At 35.8% G+C, this 22338-nt stretch overlaps 2 protein-coding genes across 2 annotated transcripts; one reads left to right on the forward strand and one right to left on the reverse strand.

The window, feature by feature from the left end:
- Positions 1-2000: 2000 nt before the first annotated feature.
- Positions 2001-18243, forward strand: gipc2 (GIPC PDZ domain containing family, member 2). Its single transcript, XM_087811151.1, has 6 exons — positions 2001-2566; positions 13846-14031; positions 15770-15950; positions 16030-16142; positions 16233-16314; positions 17735-18243. The coding sequence occupies exons 1-6, from the start codon at positions 2291-2293 to the stop codon at positions 17884-17886; spliced, it is 990 nt and encodes a 329-aa protein (XP_087667277.1). The 5' UTR covers positions 2001-2290; the 3' UTR covers positions 17887-18243.
- A 562-nt stretch (positions 18244-18805) lies between these two features.
- On the reverse strand, positions 18806-21945 carry txndc12 (thioredoxin domain containing 12 (endoplasmic reticulum)). Its single transcript, XM_087811152.1, has 7 exons — positions 21797-21945; positions 21303-21363; positions 20699-20751; positions 20111-20184; positions 19508-19577; positions 19353-19436; positions 18806-19289 (listed from the first exon to the last, which is right to left on the reverse strand). The coding sequence occupies exons 1-7, from the start codon at positions 21909-21911 to the stop codon at positions 19213-19215; spliced, it is 534 nt and encodes a 177-aa protein (XP_087667278.1). The 5' UTR covers positions 21912-21945; the 3' UTR covers positions 18806-19212.
- Positions 21946-22338: the final 393 nt, after the last annotated feature.

The raw sequence follows: 22338 nt of genomic DNA on the forward strand, positions 1-22338 counted from the left end.
CATAAAAACGTTTCATTTAAACTATAATTTAAATATACGTGGTGGTAACCGAGCAATACTACCGAGAGGGGGCGCCACATTACCTCTTTGACCTCTTCATTTAAAAAGAAGAAAACAATTCTGTTGAGCAGGATCTGTTTCCTAAAAAAGATCTAAACCCCGCGAGGTTTTGTCAATAGTGAGAGAGAATATCCGGGGGCGGAGAACACACCTGTTGAGGGACAGTTTACCTGTTGAGGAGGTCTTTGAGATACAGTCAAGAAGCAGGTCAAACCAGAAAACGACGCTGGAGGTGATTTTATTTATTGAATAAATATAATCACCTTTAACATGTTTTACTTTTGTTGCTCGTACATTGAATTCATTGAATTCACTGCTAATAATGACACTATAATTATAATATTATTATTGACGTTTTAACGTCTATAAATAAAGCAATTATACTAATATTATATATTTTTTTATTGTTATATTTTAAATGCTTGAAAGTAAATTAGTATTCTTCATATTATTTTATCGTTTTTATAAATTCAATTATGTGATACTTATTTTGATCCAACCATACATCTTTTTATGTTCTACAATTTGTTTTTGAATGTTGGATTTAAGTCTTTAATTTGGCTAACAATAAAGAAGTTTTTAGTTTAGTTTAGTTTAGTAGTTTTTAATGTATTTTAGTTTAAATATTTCAATAGAAGTACATTAAAAAAAAATCAAGGTGAAGTATTAGAAAGTTTCAAACTGTTTTTTTAGAATCATTTTAGGACATATTTTTATTGACTTATCTTACGTTAAAATAAATGTTGTAATTAAAATAATAATTATAATAATTACTTGCAATATTTTTGTATAATTTTATTACCTGTACATTTAGTGATTTATGTGATAATTATTTTTGTCCAAACATAATTTAGTTTTAATATTGTTTATTTTGGCCAACAATTAAGAATATTGTCATTTATTTCGAATCAATTATTTCAAAAGAAGTTAAAAAAAAAGTTTTATTTTGTGGTGCTTACACTGTTTACACCTGTTTCTAGTTTATTTATTTGATCCATGTAAGTAAGTAAGTAAGTAATTTTTATGTGGAAAGTGTTTATTTAAACAAATGCCATTTAATGTATTGGTTTCTATTTGATAACATGTTACTACTCAAATGATAATTATAATTATCTTGTTATACCACACGAAATTATTGTATTATGTTAACAACACGTTAACAACAATAAGAGTTTGACTCTGATAATCACTTTAAATAACAATATTAATTCTGTATGGTTTTTATTCTAAATGCTTGAAACAAAATGTGTTATTATTTACATCTTTTATCATTTTGATACATTTATCTTTGAATCTCTTTGTAAGTAAGTAAGTAATTTGTATTTGTATTTATAGAGCACTTTTCCAGACCAGGGTCACAAAGCGCTTAGACAATCAAAACAATACTCAATAAAGTATATACTTTAAAGATCAAGATAAAACTGATAACACAACATGAGTTCCAGAAAATCAAGCGGAAAAGCCTGAACAATTAAAAACGTCTTAAGATGTTTTTGTAATGTTGGATTCCCTTATTTGAATTTATTAAATACTATTGTATAATATTTCAAAAACAAGGTAAATATTACAAAGCGTTTAGCCTTATTTTATTTGAAAGTAAGTAAGTAAGTAAGTAATTTGTATTTATATAGTGCTTTTCCAGACCAGGTTCACAAAGCGCTTAAACAATCAAAACAATATTCAATAAAATATATACTTTAAAGGTGAAGATAAAACTGAGAACACAACAGGAGTTCCAGAAAATCAAGGAAAAGCCTGAACAAATAAAAATCTTCACCTTTATTTTGTGATCCTCTGTTTTGTGTGTAACTTTGTAGAAAAAGTACACCTAAAAAATACTTAAAACTAATGAGCTAAAAGTAAAAATATCCATCTCTGTGTTCGGGACAGGTGTAGTGGGTCCCCCCTGGGCGCATGCGCAGTGCGGCAATCGCGTGCTAAACAGGGCAGCTATTGTTAGCCGCGGAGCTGCGAGCAGGTCGTGTCAGAGCTGATCCCCCCTTTCAACACCTACCTGTCGAATATTCTCTCCTCACACCCGGGAGTCCACGACCGAGTCCGGGAACTCCACTCGAGCCGGTGCAGGTGAGCGAGAGAAAGAAAGAAAGAAAAAAAGAAAAAAGTCTCCGCGCAAACAAGTAGTTCGAGGAGGAAGTAGAGAGAAGAAGAAAAAGTCAACAGGTTACCAGCTTCAGATGTTATTACACTTTTAAAAGGAAAATAAATAAAAATGCCGCTCGGACCCTGGAGGAAGAAAAACAAGTCGAAGGAACACCTGGTGGAGAACGAGGAGATGGGCGGAGGAGGACATGGAGTCGCCGGGAGCTTCGGGAAGTCGCCGGTGAACGGCGCGGGTCTGCCGCCTCCACCTGCCAACCTGCGGCCCAAACTGGTGTTCCACACGCAGCTGGCGCACGGGAGCCCCACCGGCCGGGTGGAGGGGTTCGCCAACGTCAAGGAGCTGTACGGGAAGATCGCGGACGCCTTCAACATCAGACCCCCTGAGGTGAGGAGGACTCACCTGTTGATATGTTTATTATTATTATTTTAAAAATGGTGCGTTCACGGACCTCCGCAGACGGTTGTTTGTTTTACTTTTGAAAGAGCAAATACTCAAAGTTAAAGTAAACATTGTGTACTGTGATGGTTGTCAAGCAAAAAAAAAAACCAAAACATTTTATTTATAAACCTGAAAAGTAAACTAATGATAAACTATAACTCTCTTGACTCACATTTAGTAAATGTTGAAGTCTTGCCTTGACGATGTTTTAAACATAAATGGAAGGTTTTTGCTGTAAATAATAATAATAATATAATATATAAACCTTCTTCAATTAGTTGATCCAAAAAAAGTATCATTATATCACCATCTTTTTACTTTAATTATTATTTATTATTATCATTAATTTTATATATATATATATATATATACAGTGTGTATATATGTATATATATATAGATATATATATATATCTATATATATAGATATATACAGTATATATCTATATATATATATAGATATATATATATATCTATATATATATATATATACTTCCTCCTTACTGTTACTTACCTTGTTAAACATTAAACACATTAACAGCTCTATTATATAAAAGTAGTTGTCAACCGCAACCGTACAACACTTTATATAAAAAAAATACTACCGCAATAAGCATATACAGTATAACCAATAATAACCAAATATGCTTTTCATCATGACCACATTTTTAACTTATTACTTTATAAAGTTCGTCTGAAAAGATGATTAGCCTGAAGAGGCTAATTGGAAAAAAACAATTTCCCAAAGGAGACCTTCTGAGGGATCAATAAAGTTCTAACTACCTACCTGAAATCCGGGCGAACAAGAGGTTACGAGAGTCCATTATGACGTAATAATGGCTTCACTCGGGCCAGCTGTAATCACACCCCACTTTGTTTATACAACCAGTCCCTTGGAGGTGGAGACTTCTGGGATTCATGACGCGTGGTGACAAACGTCAATCAATCACAGCAGAGTGGGTGTGGCTATGCTAAATAATATTTAATTTCCAGAAAGTGGGCGGGGCTTAAGAACTTTTTCTAATGTTTATATTTAAATGTAAAGAGAGTTTTGTACAAACAGACACACACTGATGATACGATAGACGTCGTAGATATATTTAAAACTCACTTCAACACAAAAAAATTGAATCAACACGTTGTTGACCTTTAACAAAAAGAAAACCTTCATAAAATAATATTGTACGTTTTGCAACAACAACAAAACAATCTAATGAAAAAAGGAAGTGTGCTTATGAAAGAAATCCACTAACAATGATCTTTAATAAGTTAAATAATCAAATTGTTAGCTACCAAAAACACTTAAACATGATCAGTGGTTTTATATGACACTTTATCAGTTCATATAGAAGTAATTAAAACTATTACATATCATGAAATAAGACGTATGTGACATTAAAATGGACGTGTCCACGTCTTTACAAGCTGTCGTGTTGGTAAAAGATCGTAAAGATGGGTGCGGATGACGTTTGACGAGAATCGTTTTATGATGATGTTGAAGGTTTTAAAAAAAGAAATACATCCTTTTGACGAACCCCTGTGTGAACCAGTTATTACCATGTTATTATCCCTACTCTAAATACCCCAATAATTACACTCTTTGTGTTCTCTTGAGGATGTTTTAAACATAAATGAAAGGTTTTTGCTGTAAAAAAAAAAAGGTATATAATATATAAACCTACTTCAATTAGTTGATCGAAAAAAGTATTATTATATCACCACCTTTTTACTTTATTATTATTAATTATTAATTATTATTATACTTCCTCCTTACTGTTACTCACCTTGTTAAACATTAAACACATTAACAGCTCTATTATATAAAAGTAGTTAAATATTTCAGGTATTTGTATTAGGTATTCCAGCCACATTTTGTGCTATAAAGTGGGGCATCATTTTAATTTAATCCTAACTTAATTTTGTCTGTTTAAAAACACTTTATATAAAAAAAAAACTTACCGTAATAAGCATATATAACCAATAATAAGCAAATATGCTTTTCATATATTCTGAATATACTATTACTTTATAACAAATATACAATATAAAGACAGTAAAAAAAGTTTTTTGAAAGTGATAAATGGTTGGTACTCCTTAATGACTTTTTGAAGTTTTACTTCAGACTGTCCTTTCAGTAGTTTTGGTCGTTCTTAGACCAGGAATTTAGTTTGAGACTCTCCTAAAGATGTATCGGTGGTTTTGGTAGCGCCGTGTGTCGGGGCACGTTTGTCCGTGATCGAGATCGAGCACAAATATTCCTTCTATTACCTCATAATGGAGTCACTCAAAAACCGTTTCACAAAAGTAGGACGATGTGTCTGAGGAGACAAGAGATGGTCAAAAAATCTTGGATGAAAGCAACAGCTGTGACTCATCTATTGTAGCGCGGTGACAAAAATTTTTGCATCTTTTCCATCTCAAGTGGAGTTCCCTGGGCAAACAACACGAGCACTCTGGGAGATTTAAAAGTTAAGTTTTGGGTAAACAGCTTTACACGTCGATTGTGTTTTGGATTAACTTTATTGTTTGGTTTACGTCGAAGGCACACCCTCCCCGCACGCTTACATCTCACGTAATCTCAAAATTTATTTAAACTCTTAACCGGAGGAATTCTACATGAGAGAACCCGCCAACAATGGCGGCTCTTGTTCTTTCCCCCTCGGCCCCGATTTCTGCTGCTCGTCTTGTCTTCTTTTGTCGGTATCACTTTGACAGCGTTGTCACCCTGTCGTTCGGCCCTCGCCGTCCTCCCCCCACGACACCAGTGCGACTTTTGAGAGAGGAATTCGTCTCTGTGTCACTTAAACTTGCAACAAAGGCAGAGCTTCTTATCTGAAACTGAGACCGACGAGAAGTTCTATTCTCCCCCTCCAGGCTCTGAAATGTCTTCATGCTCGTGTGGCAAGAAGCAAGTATCTCTTCTTCTTTTACTTCGTGGAGTTTTTCAAAAAAATGACAGCGGTCGGAACTGGACAAGCCAGTCATTATGAAGCAAGACAGAAGATTCAAACTAAAATAGAAGTTGTCAACAGCAGGGGCGGAGACTTGTTTTCCTGGAATACCTTCGACTTTATTTCTTGAACAAAAACTTGTCAAACCCCTCCATTGAAGTCTAAGACTTAAATACTTGTAAATAAAATGGAATTTCAGGTTTACAACAATTTGCACCATAAAAATATGAGGGATAATTGCGATGTTGATCAATATACATTGTCCCTATCAAATAAACATATAAATAAATGATTTAAATAACCCCTTTTAGCCCAAAAAATTAAAAATATATCACCTCCAGGCCAGGATTAGGACAGTGTGCTGGTCCAAAGTGGCCAAAATTAAAAATAGAAATGACATTTTAAAGTTTATTTCTGCTTAAATTGTGTTAAAATATATTGTATAATATATTTCAGGACAGGATTCAACTTCACATAAAGCATTTTAGCAATTATTTTTTAGTTACCAGTTATAGTGTGCGCATGGTGATATGTCAAATGTTGAAACTTTGATTTTTTTCTTTTTAATTTAAAGATTTTTTAAGCTTTTATTTTCTTTAACAACTTAACATAGTAAAAGCTTTTTATTTTTTTAAATACTCCAGTTACTAAATTCGAATATATTCAAAATGAAGATTTTTTTCCCTACATAGTTTGATATTCTAATTCCAATAATTCCAAATTCCAAATTCACTATTTTTAAATGTGTAGCCTTTTAATTTCAATAGAAAAATGTTGGTATAATAATTCCACGAGATATACAATACCTTTTGTTGTATAATCTATGAATATTTATTTAAAAAAATTGAAATGTTAAATTACATTGATATACTTCCATATATGTCCCACATTCTAGACTCATGGCAGAAATGTTAATATATTTTAGGTCAAACCTACAGAAGAATAAGAAGCTTCCTGTTTAAGCGAGGATTCGTCAAACTAGTTTTGGAGAGTCGTCCACCCTTCAGCCTTTTTCCAAATGATGCAGATTCCTGTCAGTGATGACTCTGTTGCAACATGTCAGGACCATCAGAGACGCTGGAAAGAAATGCTCGCTAACGCTGAGCGACGTAGCTGGTTAAGTCTTGACAGGAAGTCCCAGACGTCCGTCCACAGTGGGCACAGCCTTAAAGGACCCGGACAAATTACCCCCCCGCCACAGTCCAGTGAGTCCAGGGGTCCCTCAGGACCTTCTGAGATCCTTCGGATGTCTTAGAGAGCAATGTTTTCAAGTTCGTCTTCATGGTTTTGGCCTTTATATCTCGTCGCTGACTTTATACCTTTATTTTTCAGGAACATTGTGAATATAATTTTCTGTTTACGGTTTGATATCGTTGACAGATTACTTGGTTGTAGAGGAGAGGGTCCCTTTGATAGCTACAAGGAGTCTTTATTGTCCAGAATCTGGTGATACGATATGGATACAGGAACAACGATACAATATATTGCGATACTGTAGGATATATTTGTAGTATTGTCGAGTACTTGACTCTGGTGTTGTAGTATTTACAGACTACATGACTCTTGACGAAGTCGTAACTGCTTTCATTTGTTTACAAACCAAAATGTGTCCAAACATCAGCTTTAAAAGCTGCTGGAGTCACTGTATCCTCTCGTCCTCAGGCGTAACTGCTTTCATTTGTTTTGAAACCAAAATATGTCCAAACATCAGCTTTAGAAGATGCTGGAGTCACTGTATCCTCTCGTCCTCAGTTGTAACTGCTTTCATTTGTTTTGAAACCAAAATATGTCCAAACATCAGCTTTAGAAGATGCTGGAGTCACTGTATCCTCTCGTCCTCAATTGTAACTGCTTTCATTTGTTTTGAAACCAAAATATGTCCAAACATCAGCTTTAGAAGATGCTGGAGTCACTGTATCTTCTCGTCCTCAGTCGTCACCAGGATCTCACAGGATTTTATCGTTTCTATTTAATTAATACGCTTTTACTTCCTTTTGGAAAATATTTTTTAATTCTTGTAATTAACAATGTGTATTGTCAAGAATCTGACGATGCATATCATGATTCAGAGGCAACAATACGATATATCGTGATACTGCAGTAACAAGGATATACTGTATGTGTAGTATTGTCGAGTACTTGACTCTGGTGTTGTAGAATTTACAGACCACATGACTCTTGACGAAGTCGTAACTACTTTCATTTGTTTTCAAACCAAAATGTGTCCAAACATCAGCTTTAAAAAGCTGCTGGAGTCGACTGTATCCTCTCATCCTCAGCTGTAGCTGCTTTAATTTGTTTTGAAACCAAAATGTGTCCAAGCATCAGCTTTAAAAAGCTGCTGGAGTCGACTGTATCCTCTCGTCCTCAGTCATCGCCGGAATCTGGCCGGAAGATTCTAATGTTCATTAATCTACGATCTAGCTGTTGGAAGTTTAATGGCAACACAAAAATGAAAGACACTGTAAATATGTTAATTGTAAGTTAGAAAAAAACATTTATTTTTATTTTTATACACACAATATTGAAATATAACCCATAGAAAAACCATATATTGATACAGTGCTGTTGAATATCAATATGGTATTATAAAAAGAACCCATAGTAATTAAATGCATCGATATTTTCTTACACCCCTTTTAGCTACTCATGGTGTCACAAGTAGGATGGAGAAGTGTAGGATTGTTAGGTGATGAATAGAAAAAGTAGAAGAATTATGTCAGACCACTCCTACAAGGCCGAGATTAAGCTTCGCCAACAAAGTTCTGGTCCATGTTCAGGTCTTTTAGACCCATGAGGACAGACGGCCGAGGACAGACTGTTGAGTCGAGATGTTCGTCACTGCAACACTTGACTTGTAATCTAATCATCAGGTGCTGTGATTATGACCTGAAAGGAGAAGCTTCAGGTGATACAAACACTCGTCGTATCTGATTTTTACGAGTGCTGAGATCAGGTCAAAGTCTGAAGCCTTCAGGTGTGGCTCGGCAAATTTGCCTTTCCCTGCTCTGCAGATATTTGCCTGCACTTTGAATGTGCCAGGATGCTGAGCTTGTGGTTTTGTTTTTTGTTTTTTTGCATGAAGTGTCTCTTCCATGCTGGCAGTCTGTCTTTTAAATCCAGATTAGGTGCAAGATTTAAAAGTCTGAGATTGTTAATCTGATGATTCCTGAAGTATCCAAGCTGCCGGACACCTCTTCAGAATCATGTGGGTCACTGTACGACACTGGCTTGAAAGTATTTTCAACCTTTGAAATAAATTCCTCTTAATATGATCTTTGTTTTGTTGTTTTTCATAGTGCAGATGAATTTATCCACTCCATTTGAGAATTTAATTCACCTCGTTTATATTATTATTTATCTTCCATAAAAATGTGTCAATATGATGTTAGAAGTTTAATATTATAAGTTTGAAAAACACATTACTTAAAGTACTTAATACAAATGTTTTTCAGGGTGATACATTTTAAATCCCTGCAGCTAGCACTGTTAGCTTACTAGTTGAGCTAGCATATAGCATTCCGTTTAAAATGGCCGTGATTTTAACATGACGGTAGAAAACACCGTTGTTCTACTAGCTAAGGTAGCGAGTATAGCATTTAGTTTCAAATGTTCGTCATTGTTCTTTACAGTAGGAAAAAAAAGTTTTAAGCCTGTATTATGGGGTGATAAATGTTACATCACCGCAGCTGTTGTTGTTAGCCTACTAGCTACAGTAGCGAGTATAGCATTCAGTTGGAAAATGTCCTTAATTTTAAAGGCAGTAGAAAAATCAGCAATATTTCATTTTTAATGAAGCAGGAAAATAAAAATAAAAATATTTTCTATCAAGGGTTAATGCATTTCACATCACTGAAGCTAGCATTGTTACCCTACTAGCTAAGCTAGCAAGTATATATTACTTTAAAATGTCTTTTATTTTACATTACAGAAGGAAAAAAAAACAGTTTGTGTTACAGGGTGGTAAATCTCTCTGAAGCTAGCATGGTTAGCAAAATAGCTTAGCTAGTAAGTATAGCATTCACTTTGAAATTTCCTTAATTTAAGTAGAAAAAACAAAAATTCTATCAAGCGTTACGGAGTGATACATTTCACATCACTGAAGCTAGCATTGTTACCCTACTAGCTATGCTAACAAGTATATATTACTTTAATAAATGTATTTTATTTTAAATTACAGTAAAAAACAACAACATTTCATTTTGTGGTAATTCTCTCTATAGCTAGCATTGTTAGCCAAATAGTTTAGCTAGTAAGTAAAGTCTTCACTTAAACATTTATAATTTTAAACTTAAAGTAGAAAAAAAAAGCGTTACAGGGTGGTAATTCTTTCTGAAGCTAGCATTGTTAGCCAAATAGTTTAGCTAGTATGTAAAGTATTCACTTTAAACTTTTATAATTTTAGATTAAAGTAGAAAAAAAAAGGGTAACGGGGTGGTAAATCTCTCTGAAGCTAGTATTGTTAGCCAAATAGTTTAGCTAGTAAGTAAAGTATTCACTTTAACATTTATAATTTTAAATTTAAAGTAGAAAAAAAAACGTTACGGGGTGGTACATTTCACATCACAGCAGTTAGTATTGCTCACCTACTAGCTAAGCTAGCAAATATATTTTATTTTGGTTACGCTCAAATCTACTCTTACGCTCCTCTCAGCAGACAACAACAGAAGCAGACCTCAGGTGTGTTTACCTGCGTGTTTTTCTACCTTTTGATGAGGCTGTTTGCACGTGGGGAGGAAGAGGAAGGCGTTGCCACGGCAGCCGAAGAGCAGCTGCAGCTTTTTAGGACTTTGTGTTACAACAACAAACTATTCGAGGGCGTCATAACACACCCAAGTCCACCGCTGCGATAAAGAGAAACTTACATTTGTTTGAACGTGACCAGGGGGGGGGATTTGAACCTTCTGCTGGAGGAGTTTAAAGAGCCTCCCTGGATTAATCTCTTCCTGCTGAGCGGAGAACCTTTGCTCCAGAACCTGAAGATAACCACCAGGAGCCTCATGAATCTGATGAATCACCAGGTTTATTTCCAAGATCCAACCAGAGTTTGATTAACCTGGACTGGAAACTATTCAACCTGCGGCTGCATGAACTTCCCGGAGACCTCGGTGAATGATTACACACCTGAGATGCTGATTAATGTGTGTTCTCGTTCACTAACAAACACACAACGCTGACTCTGCATTGTTAGGAGGAACAAGCGTTAGTGACCAGAGGAGGAACTATCTCGACCCATATTCAAATATATTCTAGTGTTGAAAACAGCAGGAATAAAGTACGAACGGCAAGAAAAAAAAAATTGGTTTCATGAAAAATACATCTGAAAATAATGCTGAATAAGCAAGATTTAGTCTGTTTTTTTATTCAAAAAGATAGTCACATACACAGTTTCTGTTTACTCATTTTTACTATATTAAAGGTTAATATTTCTATGTAAACTTGACTTAAACAAGTGTCTTGGTGTGTGAAGAGTCACTGGATAATGTTACTTGAGAGAAAATACCATATTTTTTACAAAACAAATCAACGTTCAGACAGTAAAATCAATTCAAAAGAATGTTTTTTTTTTTCTTTTTGTTCTACATGACAGGACAGAACGCAGTAAAAATCTAAATTGTAAAGATCTATCTCTGGAGAAAAGTAGAAAGAGTAGAGGTGAAGGAAAATATCGATACACTTAAATATTTCAATATGGATATTCAAAAGCGCTAGGTTGTTTTTTTTCCCCCAGAAAATATATTTTATTTTATTCTAGTTCTTCTATCATGTATGTTTCATTAAAGTGTGTCATTTTTTTAAACTTATTATTAAAATGAAAAAATGTTTGTTCATTTTTGTGTTACAATTAAACATCCGACCAATAGCTGGCAGCAGTCATTACGTAATTCGCAGCTTAAGGAACAATAAAATCTGGCGAGACTCCAGCGATGACTGAGGACGAGAGGATACAGTGACTTTTAAAGCTGATGTTTGAACATATTTTGGTTTCAAAACAAATGAAAGCAGCTCCAGCTGAGGACGAGAGGATACAGTGACTCCAGCGGCTTTTAAAGCTGATGTTTGGACATATTTTAGTTTCAAAAAGAATGAAAGCAGTTACGACTTTGTCAAGAGTCATGTGGTCTTTAAATTCTGCAACACCAGAGTCAAATACTCGACAATACTGCGAATATATCCTTGTTACTACAGTATCACTATATATCGTATCGTTGATGAAGTAAATGTAAGCGACTTTCTTCGGAACAGTTTGAAATGCTCGTAGATATTTCTAGAACACAAATGACCGTATTTCAAGCGAGGACGCAGTAGTGGGAGGTGAAGAGTCTGTTCCTGTGAGTCCGTGCGTCACAGAATCTGCAGCTACACCTGCTGGCGTGAATGTGCAACGACACCCGGCTGGATAGGAGAGACTGACGGAGACGTTGCTCTCAAAATATCCTCTCAGCCTCTTCTCTCCTCAAGAGGCCTCCTGCTATTATCACCTCATTCTGTTAGAGCCTGGTAACCCACGGCAACGCCTGAGTCGGTGTGTGTGTGTGTGTGTGTGTGTGTGTGTGTGTGTGTGTTGGCACACAAAGGTCCAAACCAGAGCGACCTCGCTGCCAAAGGCTGATTAGTGAGCAACGTTCCTGGTGCTGATGAATGAGAATGAATCCATGCCTCGGTTTTTCTCTGGTCAGAGACTCAAAACTGTTTCATTTAACGTTAAATAAAAAAGGTCAAATCTTATTTTTATGTTTTATATGTAACACACCGAACCTTGTTCCCTGTTGCATCTATTATTGACCTTTTATCTTTAATTTTGTTACTTTATTAGGGTTTATTTTGGTCTTCCACATCTTTAAATGCGTCTTCATTCGTGGACTGATTCATGGTTTGTTTTTGGAAACAAGAAGCTGCTGCACCCACATTTAAATATTTTTAAAAAGCTTATAAATATCTGGAGAGTGATTGGTTCTCGCTCCTAGAGCCCGATTGGTTGATGGAACCACATTAGATTATCGCTTTTTTTGGTACGAAATTAAAAGTGCCAATGTTTTCTTTACCTTTAGAGTATAATGAGATGTATCGAGTTGTTGTTATAACCATGTTTTATGCAACACATGAGAGCTATAAAATAAAAAGCTTATCTGTACATAAAAGTCTCATGTGAACTGTTTGTGAGAGAAGTTTCACCTGCAAATGTCAAGAATTAATGTGGAAACATCTAAAAAGAAGATAGTGTTAGATAAAGACACCTTTAGTGACATGTATACGATTTTATTAGCCTGAAATGATTTAAAATCAAGACTTGTTTCACATCTGTTGTATATCTTTTGAAATGACAGTTATTTACATTTGACAAGGCAACAAACACAGTATACAGTACATCTTGGTCATGGCTGTTATTTTTTTGATCCTTGAGCGATTGAGTTTGAATCAACTAATTAAGTAAAAGTTATTTGTGAGTCAGTAGATCATCGAACACAGAGATCGTTCCAAAGCTTAGGAGCAACAGTCTGGAAGGATTTCTCTCCTCTGGTCCTGAACCGTGTTCAGGAACCATCAGTAGATTCTGATCCACAGACCTCAGAGCCCGAGCTGGGGTGTAAGTCTGGATCAGATCAGTGATGGAAGGTCTGACCATGAATAGATCTGAAAGTAAGAACCAGAATTTTAAAAATGATCCTGAAATAAAACTGGCAGCCAGAGCCAAGAGTTTTAAGGATCGTGGAAATGTGAGTTCTTCTACTATAGCCTGTTAGAATTCTCGCTGCAGAGTTTTGTATTAACTGAGATTTAAAGAAACGGTTATGACTAACACAATGATCTCACAAGCATTGAGTCAAAAAATGAATAAAGAGAATTGAAAATAAAATATTTTCATGTCGAAAATGATCTCTTATGATTACACAAATAATTTAAAGAACATGGTTCTTGAAGTAAATAAAACGTGTCAGAGATAAGAATTAATATTTCTGCATGATTTATGTTATGACATTTGTTTAATATTTGATCCTTTATAGTAAGATTTGTATTATGAGGATTTAAACCTTTCATGAATAACAGGATTTATAAGATGTCAGACACGATGGAACTGTTTAGATGTGGAAATATGACAAAAGAATAAAATAGAAATGTTAGATTATTCACCTAAAACCCTTTGAGGATATGAAATAAATCTAAATTATTGAGAATAAAAGTCAAAAATGAAATAAGAAAGTGTCTTTAAAAACAGTTGAAATCACATCAAAGTGAATGAAAGCATCATCATCATCATCGTCATGTGTTGCAGATCATGTTCTGCACGCTCAACACGCACAAGATCGACATGGACAAGCTGCTGGGCGGCCAGATCGGTCTGGAGGACTTCATCTTCGCGCACGTCAAAGGGATCAAGAAGGAGGTGGAGGTGCACAAGTCCGAGGACGCTCTGGGACTCACCATCACCGACAACGGCGCCGGATACGCCTTCATCAAGGTGAGGTCCACAGAGAGACAAATGATAAGTATATAGTAATATAGTCACAAAGAGAGTTTCCACGACTGATGGAGAACTATATGTATCGGTGACATCGGAATATTGATGGTTTAGTTTAACATTTTAAATGTTGAACTCTGAATTTTTTTGTTGAGATGTTTTATTTTTAATAAGCATTGAAGTATTTTTTGTACTAATTAAATTCAATCATTTATATATTCAAACAATTAATTTATTCAATAGAATAATTTACTTAAATCATTTCTATATTCAAAGGTTGATCTTTTTATATGCAGTAAATATTAATATGTGAATTAAAAAAATCCAATATTGTCAATATATTTTTTTACACCAAGTTTGATATTCTAATTCCAATAATTTCAAAATACACTTTTATAAATTCAATATATTTTAACTCGTAGTCTTTTTAATTAGTTATAAAAATGTTGTTACAAAAAAGCCACCAGACAATACTAGAAGAGTACTGAGCTACTATGAACGATCTTTCAGCCAATCATGCGACAGGCAGACGATCATGTGACGACATAAAAGCAGTAGTTCGGTACTGATTTGATATCATCTGTTGCTACTACTGTACAAACCACCTGTAAAATATTAGAGAATATATTTTAGATGTATTGTGTTAGTAGTATCTGTTTGTGATCTGTTTGGAGAAGAAACTTGCATTCCAGTGTTACCTTTTATACATTTCTCCCGCAACTCTGGAAGCCGACAATGATTCCGCCTCCATGTTTTTTTTTTTTTTAAATGTGTCGCAACAATAGTTAATATTTAACTAACAAATTCTTGGTATAATATTTAGGACCATATGTGTTCCCCTATTAGTGGTTACACAATTGGAATAAGAATATCAAAAGCCACAGTCTAGTTTCAACCATTGAATACAGAATTTCAAAAACAATTATTAGATTCAATAATTAATACATTAAAATGTTGAATTTCTCTTTTGTGTTTTAAATAATTTAAGAATTTAGGAAATATTCATATTTTACAGATAGAAAAATTTATAAAAAAGCATTTATTCTAACTCCAATCATTTGAAAATACCTTTTCCAAAAATAAATATTTGCACATAGATTTATTTACTATAAGTTTGATGTAAAATATTGAAAGTTTTGTATTAAATTATAGTAATGTATATAATAATAATTTGATCTAATTTCCCAAAGAAGCTCTCCAGAGAGATTAATAAAGTTAATTTAATATAATATAATATAATGTAATATGATATGATATAATATAATATACTAAAATAAAAACGAATTAAACCATTTAATATACTTATAATTTAATTTAAATATTTAGTACAAAAATGTATTATATAGAATTGATTGGATTCAATTATTTAAAAGAAAAAATAATTAAATGCCTAAAATAAACTACAATATTTCAATTAAGATTCCAATCTTTGAAATGTTTAATTCGTTGAATATTCCGATGCCACTGGGAACACGGTGTGTTTTTAAAAGTAGATCCTGTGCAGGTCAAGTGTTAATGCAGGCCTTGTTCCCTCTGGACCTGCTGGTTGGTATTTGGCCTTTTGTTTTTTTTTCCAGGCACTAATGAGCTTATTGACAGGAAGTCACTCATGTGTGCCATCATGTGACTCGTACGCGTCACTGCAGGTCCAATCTGTTCCACAGGACTCAAACCCACGTGATCGTCAACATGAAAACAAACGTATATATTTATATTGACCTGTTCATTTCCTCGCCAGCGCATCAAGGAGGGCAGCGTCGTGGACAAGGTGAAGGTGGTCTGCGTGGGCGACCACATCGAGAGCATCAACGGCCGCGACATCGTGGGCGTCCGACACTACGAGGTGGCGCGCATGCTGAAGGAGCTGCCCCGCGACAAGAAGTTCACCCTCAAGCTGGTGGAGCCCATGAAAGCCTTCGGTGAGGCGTGACCCCCGGCGTGACCCCCGGCGCGACCTCCGGCGTGAAACGTTGAACTCTTTGTCTTTTCGTAAAACAGAAATGCTGGAGCGGAGGTCGAAGGGAGGGAAGCCGGTGAGCGAGAGCAAGATGGGCACGGGGAAGGGGACGCTCAGACTACGAGCCAAGGGTCCGGCCACAGTAGAGGAGGAGGTACTCGCACCGCACTCTCTTCTTCGCCTCCCTTTCTTCAGTTTAGTTTTATATCGTGAACGGTTTAATTTTAACACTTTTGTCTCGCAGCCGACAGAGTTTGAGGAGAAGGCAGTGAGCAAAGTGGACGACCTGCTGGAGAGCTACATGGGCATCAGAGACACAGAACTAGGTGAGTTTCTATCCTCCTCTGAGGAACACATGATCCAGAACAAGGGGTGTGAAGCTCAGTCACACATGGGTCCGACATCATCATGAATCATCATTAAAGCCGCCGACGAGGACGGCTGCCTCTCCAGTAGCTCCGCAGCAATTTCTATAATTTTCTGTTTTTATTCATTTTTTTTACTATAATTTTTTAAATGGATACTTTTGTTCTTTTTAAACAATTCAAACAATCAATAAAGTTTTACCTTACCTTACCTTACCTTAACATCTATTGGTACTCTGGTTTACCTAACTTTCACATTAATGTTCTTTACTTACTTCAACGTTTACTATTATTGTCAAGTCACTGTAGAATTCTCGACATTGATAATTTCCTTATCATCAAAGTCAACATATCAACATAGAATTAATCTACTTAAATAACCCTTTCGTTTCAAGAAAATATCAAGTGGAAATGATTTAAGTTAAAACAGAAACAGGATGTTATTCCTGCAAGAAACTTCAAAAATTATTATATCAAAAGTCAAAAGGATTTCATTTAATGAATTCAAAATGTGGAATCTTACGCCATACTTGAGATATAAACATTTCTAATTTAGTGAAATAAAATTGATGTATTGTGTTTATTAACATAGTATTAATACATTGTTATTTATATATAGCACCTTTTACCTAAAGCCAGAATGGAAAGGAATGCAATCACCGTTAGTTTATCAGTGACGTCAGAATATTGAATGATTAAAATAAACGTTTCAAATGAAGAAACTTTTAATGAAATGTTGTTATTTTTCAACCAATTTCAGGAATAATTTAATTCAATAGTTTCTAACTTAAAAGGCTGAATTTTATATATATATATACAGTATATATATATATATAATCCTATTGTTTTCAAAATGAATGCATTTTTATTCATAGAGTTTAATATTCTTGTTCCAATAATAAAAAGATAAATTTGATTAAGTCTATATTTTTTGATTATTGCCTTCATAAATCTATATAGAAATGTTGGCACTATGATACAAGCATTTATTTATTGAATTTAAAAAATGCTTAAACTGAAATATTTAATGTATATTATATTTATATGTATTCATATTATTAATTTAATTATTGGGGGAAAAAACCCTCTGTATTTTTGAAAATATTATACTTTCTATACTAGAAATTAACATTTAAATGATGAAATTACTGTATTTAATTAATTACAATGAAATTCTTTTAAAAAAAAATGAACATTTCAATAAATAAATTCAAAGCTCCAAAATTTAACAACCATTTAATATTCTGATGACAGTGATATACTTCAGTACAACCCAATATTAGACATGTCTTGTCAAAGAAAATATGAATAAAGGTAAAAAAAACCCTGTATATACCGAGATACTTCATGGAGATACAGAGTAACATGTTGACGTCCGCAGCTGCTACGATGGTGGAAGTCGGTCGCGACAAGAAGAACCCGGACGAGTTTGCGATGGCGCTGGACGAGACCCTCGGGGACTTCGCCTTCCCGGACGAGTTCGTGTTCGACGTGTGGGGGGCGATCGGAGACGCCAAGCAAGGTCGATTTTAAATCCAGGAACGACTCGACGAACGGGGACGAGGGGGGGGTTAGATCGCCGAAAGAGTCCGGCCGGCGCTCTAGACTAGTTTCACACTGAACCGGCCAAGAGATAGCTTTTGTCAAATCTGATCTCTGAACGGTACTTTTAAATCACACTTTTGTGCAATTTTGACCACACAGATGCTTTTTATAGATTCTTTTTATATGAAGAGGATGATTCTACTGTAATGATAGTCCGACCCCGGCTGTGGTCTTGACCGTCCGTGGTCGTGCGGCAGGAAAAAAAAGTCCAGAACACACCTTCCTATCAACGATGTTCCTTCAATAATACACTGGTTTTATTAAACGATGGACCTTTTCATTCAATTCTGCTGCTGGTTCCTTTATCGTCGCTCTCGTGGAGGTTGTAGGTTCGAATCCAGCTTCGAGTAAATCCGTGTTATCGCCCTGTGTAGCTGGGACTCCAACACAAGCCGAGGAAAACGAGCGATTGTAACGATGAATTTAAATTGGAATAACTTCTTCACCTGCAGGTGTCAGTAGAGAGCAACGTCAGTTGCGAGTTTTTGCACAAAATCTATCATGATTTATGATCGTCTTCGTCTCCCTTTGGAGCTTCTTTTTAATCGAATATGTATATAATTAAAACTTATTGTTGTTTAACATGTTCTTATCAGGTGATTTAAAAAAAAATACATATTTTAAAAACGATTTAAATAAAAGTCTACTTTTTATTATGAGCACATGTGAGATTAGATGTCGGTTATTCAGTTGTTATCTGTGACCTTGTTGTTTTTAAACGTTACCACACAAAATAAACACTATTGTGATATACAGAAGGTAAAATCTACATACAGCGTTTTTATTTGAGTTTATCAGCTGAAGAAAAGCGTGACGATCCGAGTCAAAAAACGAGCGACGGCAACGATTCCGTACAACAAAACTTTATTGTCACACTTGTGTATAAAATACATCAAGACACCGGCGCTTCCCTTCCGTTGTAGTGTTGAAACAAAAAAACAGATAAAACACAGAGGATACGAGTTCCTTCACAGAGTGCAGTGAATGCTGGGTACATAAGTGGAGTTGGAAGACCGTCACTGGGAAGTTTTAGCGCTTGAATCCGTGAAGATGAAGAAGAAGGTCGTACGACGAACAGAAAAGGTTTGTACCGGAGCACCAGCAGCTTCTACGTTTGGCTTTTTTAATCTTTTTCTTTTTTTTTGGCTGATTCACAAGTGGAGGTGGACGGTGAGGTCACAGGGGTCAGGTTGTGGGGGTAGTGGGGGGGTCGCTCTGAGGAAGTGTAGCCCTTCACAGTCGGACGAAGACTCCTCACAGCTCGTCTGTGGCGTGACCTTCATGAGTGTCGCCGGTTAGCTTCTCCTGAGCCTCCTTCATCCCGGAGATGACTGACAGAGAGAGGGCAGGGGTCAACCAGGGGTCATTCAACAAACTGTGTGCGTGAAAGTTACCGTGGTCTGCGTTGCTGTAGTAATACTTGTAGTTGGCGTTCCCGTTCTTGTTGGTGATCTCGGGGTGAACCTTCCCGCTGGGATCTGGGAGGATTTCAGAGGAAAAGCAAAGACTTGATAAACTTGACTTTCACAAGCGAGAAACCAAGACATACCCAGGAAGAGAATGCGAGGAATGTAGCCTCCGTCCGGGCTGAAGCTTTTGTCCGCCGGCTCCTCGTCGTCCTGGCGACGACCACAACACAGTCATGACGCGTTCAAAATGGCCGCTGGGATGTCAACACCTCACATGTCTGTATGTACTCAGTGTGTGTCTGTTTGTAAACTCTCTTTTAATTGAAATATTGACACTAGAAAATGCTCTTAAGCTCCACCCGCTGACTTGTTTACCATAAACACGCCCACTCTGCTGTGATTGGTCAAACATTTGGGTTTGTCACCACATGTCATCAATCCCAGAAGTCTTTGCCTCCAAGGGACTCATTGTATAAACAAAGCGGGGCATGATTACAGCTGGCTGGAGGAGGGGTGAAGCCACTATTACGTCATTATGGACTCCGCTCTCGTAACCTCTCGTTCGCCCAGATTTCAGAGCAACTTTATAAAGTAATAAGTTGAAAACATGGTCTTGGTGAGGGACTCACTGCATCTTGGAGAGAAAGACTTCAACATTTGAAACATGCGAGTGATTTAGGAGACTTTATACATTGGTTGACCTTTAAACAACATACAATTCTAGGCCAGTAGAAGTGACTCACCTCCAGGTTGATCATCACAAAGTTATGTGCCAACTCAGCGATTTCCTTGGAATCGGAAAACTTTGGCTTCAGAGCTGATCAGAAAAAACGAAACATAAGATTCACTTTCAACCGTTATGACTCGTGTAGAGCGGTGTTCTGGCAACATTCTGTCGATACCAAACGTATCACGTACACGAGCAACAATACCATTTATAGTGATACTGTAGTAACAAGTATATATTTGTAGTATTGTCAAGTGCTTGACTCTGGTGTTGTAGTATTTACAGACCACATGACTCTTGATGAAGTCGTAACTGCTTTAATTTGTTTTCAAACCAAAATATATATCCTCTCGTCCTCAGTCATCACAAGGATCTCACAGGATTTCATTGTTGCTTTAGCTGCATAAGACGTAATGACATCTAGTGGCCGGATGTATAATTGCAACACAAAAATGAAAAAAAGCCGGTACTTTTGGATTTAAATTGTAAATAAAAAATGGATACAGTGCTACCGTTTATATCGAAGCTCCATATCTATGTGTATTGATTTTTTTTTTTTTACACCTGTGCTACATTAAAGTAAACGTTTGAATGGCTGTCGTACCTTTGCAGGCTCCACACCAGCTCTTGTGGATGAGGACCATCATGGGAAGACCGCTGTCCGAGAAACAAACACAAGGTATATTAGCCGTGTCGGAAGCTAGCTCACATCGTAGCCTTCGACAGGCTTTAGCTCCAATTAAATTTAGAATTTACATTTATAGCTAATTTAATATACAGCATTTAAAAATAGGGTTAATACCAATTTGACTGCAGGTGGCAGTAGCGGTCTGGAAAAACCCACTAGAATGAGGGGCTAATGCTGCAGGTAGTTTCTGAACACAGTGACATCTCAAACTAAAAAACAACACAAACCTTTGATACTTTGTAACTTATTTGTTATGCTTTTCCTTTTTTTTTTAGAAACAACTGTCAATTTTCAGCACTGCCATCAAAAATGTGATATTTCATTCAGCACAGACTGTTTTACAAAAAAATAAACTTATGGTTGTTCAGTAAAGGCAATTGTAAAATTCATTATGACCAGCAGGTAGTGATCCGGGAATTGAAGGCATCAAGTTAATCCTGTTAGACAAACTTTTCAAGACAATTGAGGTTGTAAATGCTTGAAAGAGGGTGTGATATGAGGGTGTGATATGAGGGTGTACCTGGCCTCGGACTCCTTCTTGCCATCCTCCAGTGTCCTCCAGTTGATATTGTCTCCGTATCCTGTTCAAAAATATGAAAAATGACTTTCGTTTTTTTTTAATAAATGTAGACATAACATAAGAAAATATTTATTTACAATACAAACCATCATAGGATCTCAATTTACTTTGATTTTATCACAAAATGTTTATTATTAAAAAAGTTTTCAACACTAATTTTTCAGCATTACTGTGACTTTTAACAACATCTAACACAAACTTTTAACACTTTACTAGCTTCACATGGCACAGATTTCGAATGTTCAATAGACATCAATAGAAGTTAAATAGATTTAAAATGAGATAGATTTGTTGACTCTGCTGTGACAAGAAACCAGATCCCTCTGGACCAGGACACTGGTTCTGAGGATCCAGGATGTGGGAACACAAAAGACCTGCTGCTGAACTCAAAACCAAATAAAAAAACTGGTTTTATATTTATTTCCTTGTCTTACCTCTGCTGTCGGCAGCTCCGACCACATTCTGGAAAAAGGTTAGCGACACAAACGCGTGCGCGAAGGAGGCAAAGGCGACATTTAACAGAGAAGTCTTCATTTTGAATGTTGTCATCGACGGCTAGCGACCGAGTGAGTGCTAGCGGCGCTGGGTCGAATGTCAACCCGGAAGTGATTCATTTCACTTACGTAAAATAAACCTGATTTTTTTTTTCTCTCGAAAAATAGAAAATAGACACATAAGTAATAACATGAATATTAATATAATAATAAAAAAATACAACAATAACTTTTTAAACAATTAACAAATCCTCAGAATCATAACTCGGATTTAAAAGAAAAAATACATCTGGAAAGAAAATAAACGTTTAAAGCAACGAAACAATTTCATTTTAATTTACATCTATTCATACATTTTTATTTCTAATATTTATGCGTATTTGTGTGTTCCTTTTTTAACCTGTCAGTCATTTGTGAGTCTTCTCCCCTGGGCCAATCGCGATCGAGTATTCCCTTCAGAGGGCGGGTTACAGTCATTACGT

Source organism: Callionymus lyra, chromosome 16 (assembly GCF_982586985.1).
Source record: "Callionymus lyra chromosome 16, fCalLyr1.hap1.1, whole genome shotgun sequence".
NCBI classification, from domain to species: domain Eukaryota; kingdom Metazoa; phylum Chordata; class Actinopteri; order Syngnathiformes; family Callionymidae; genus Callionymus; species Callionymus lyra.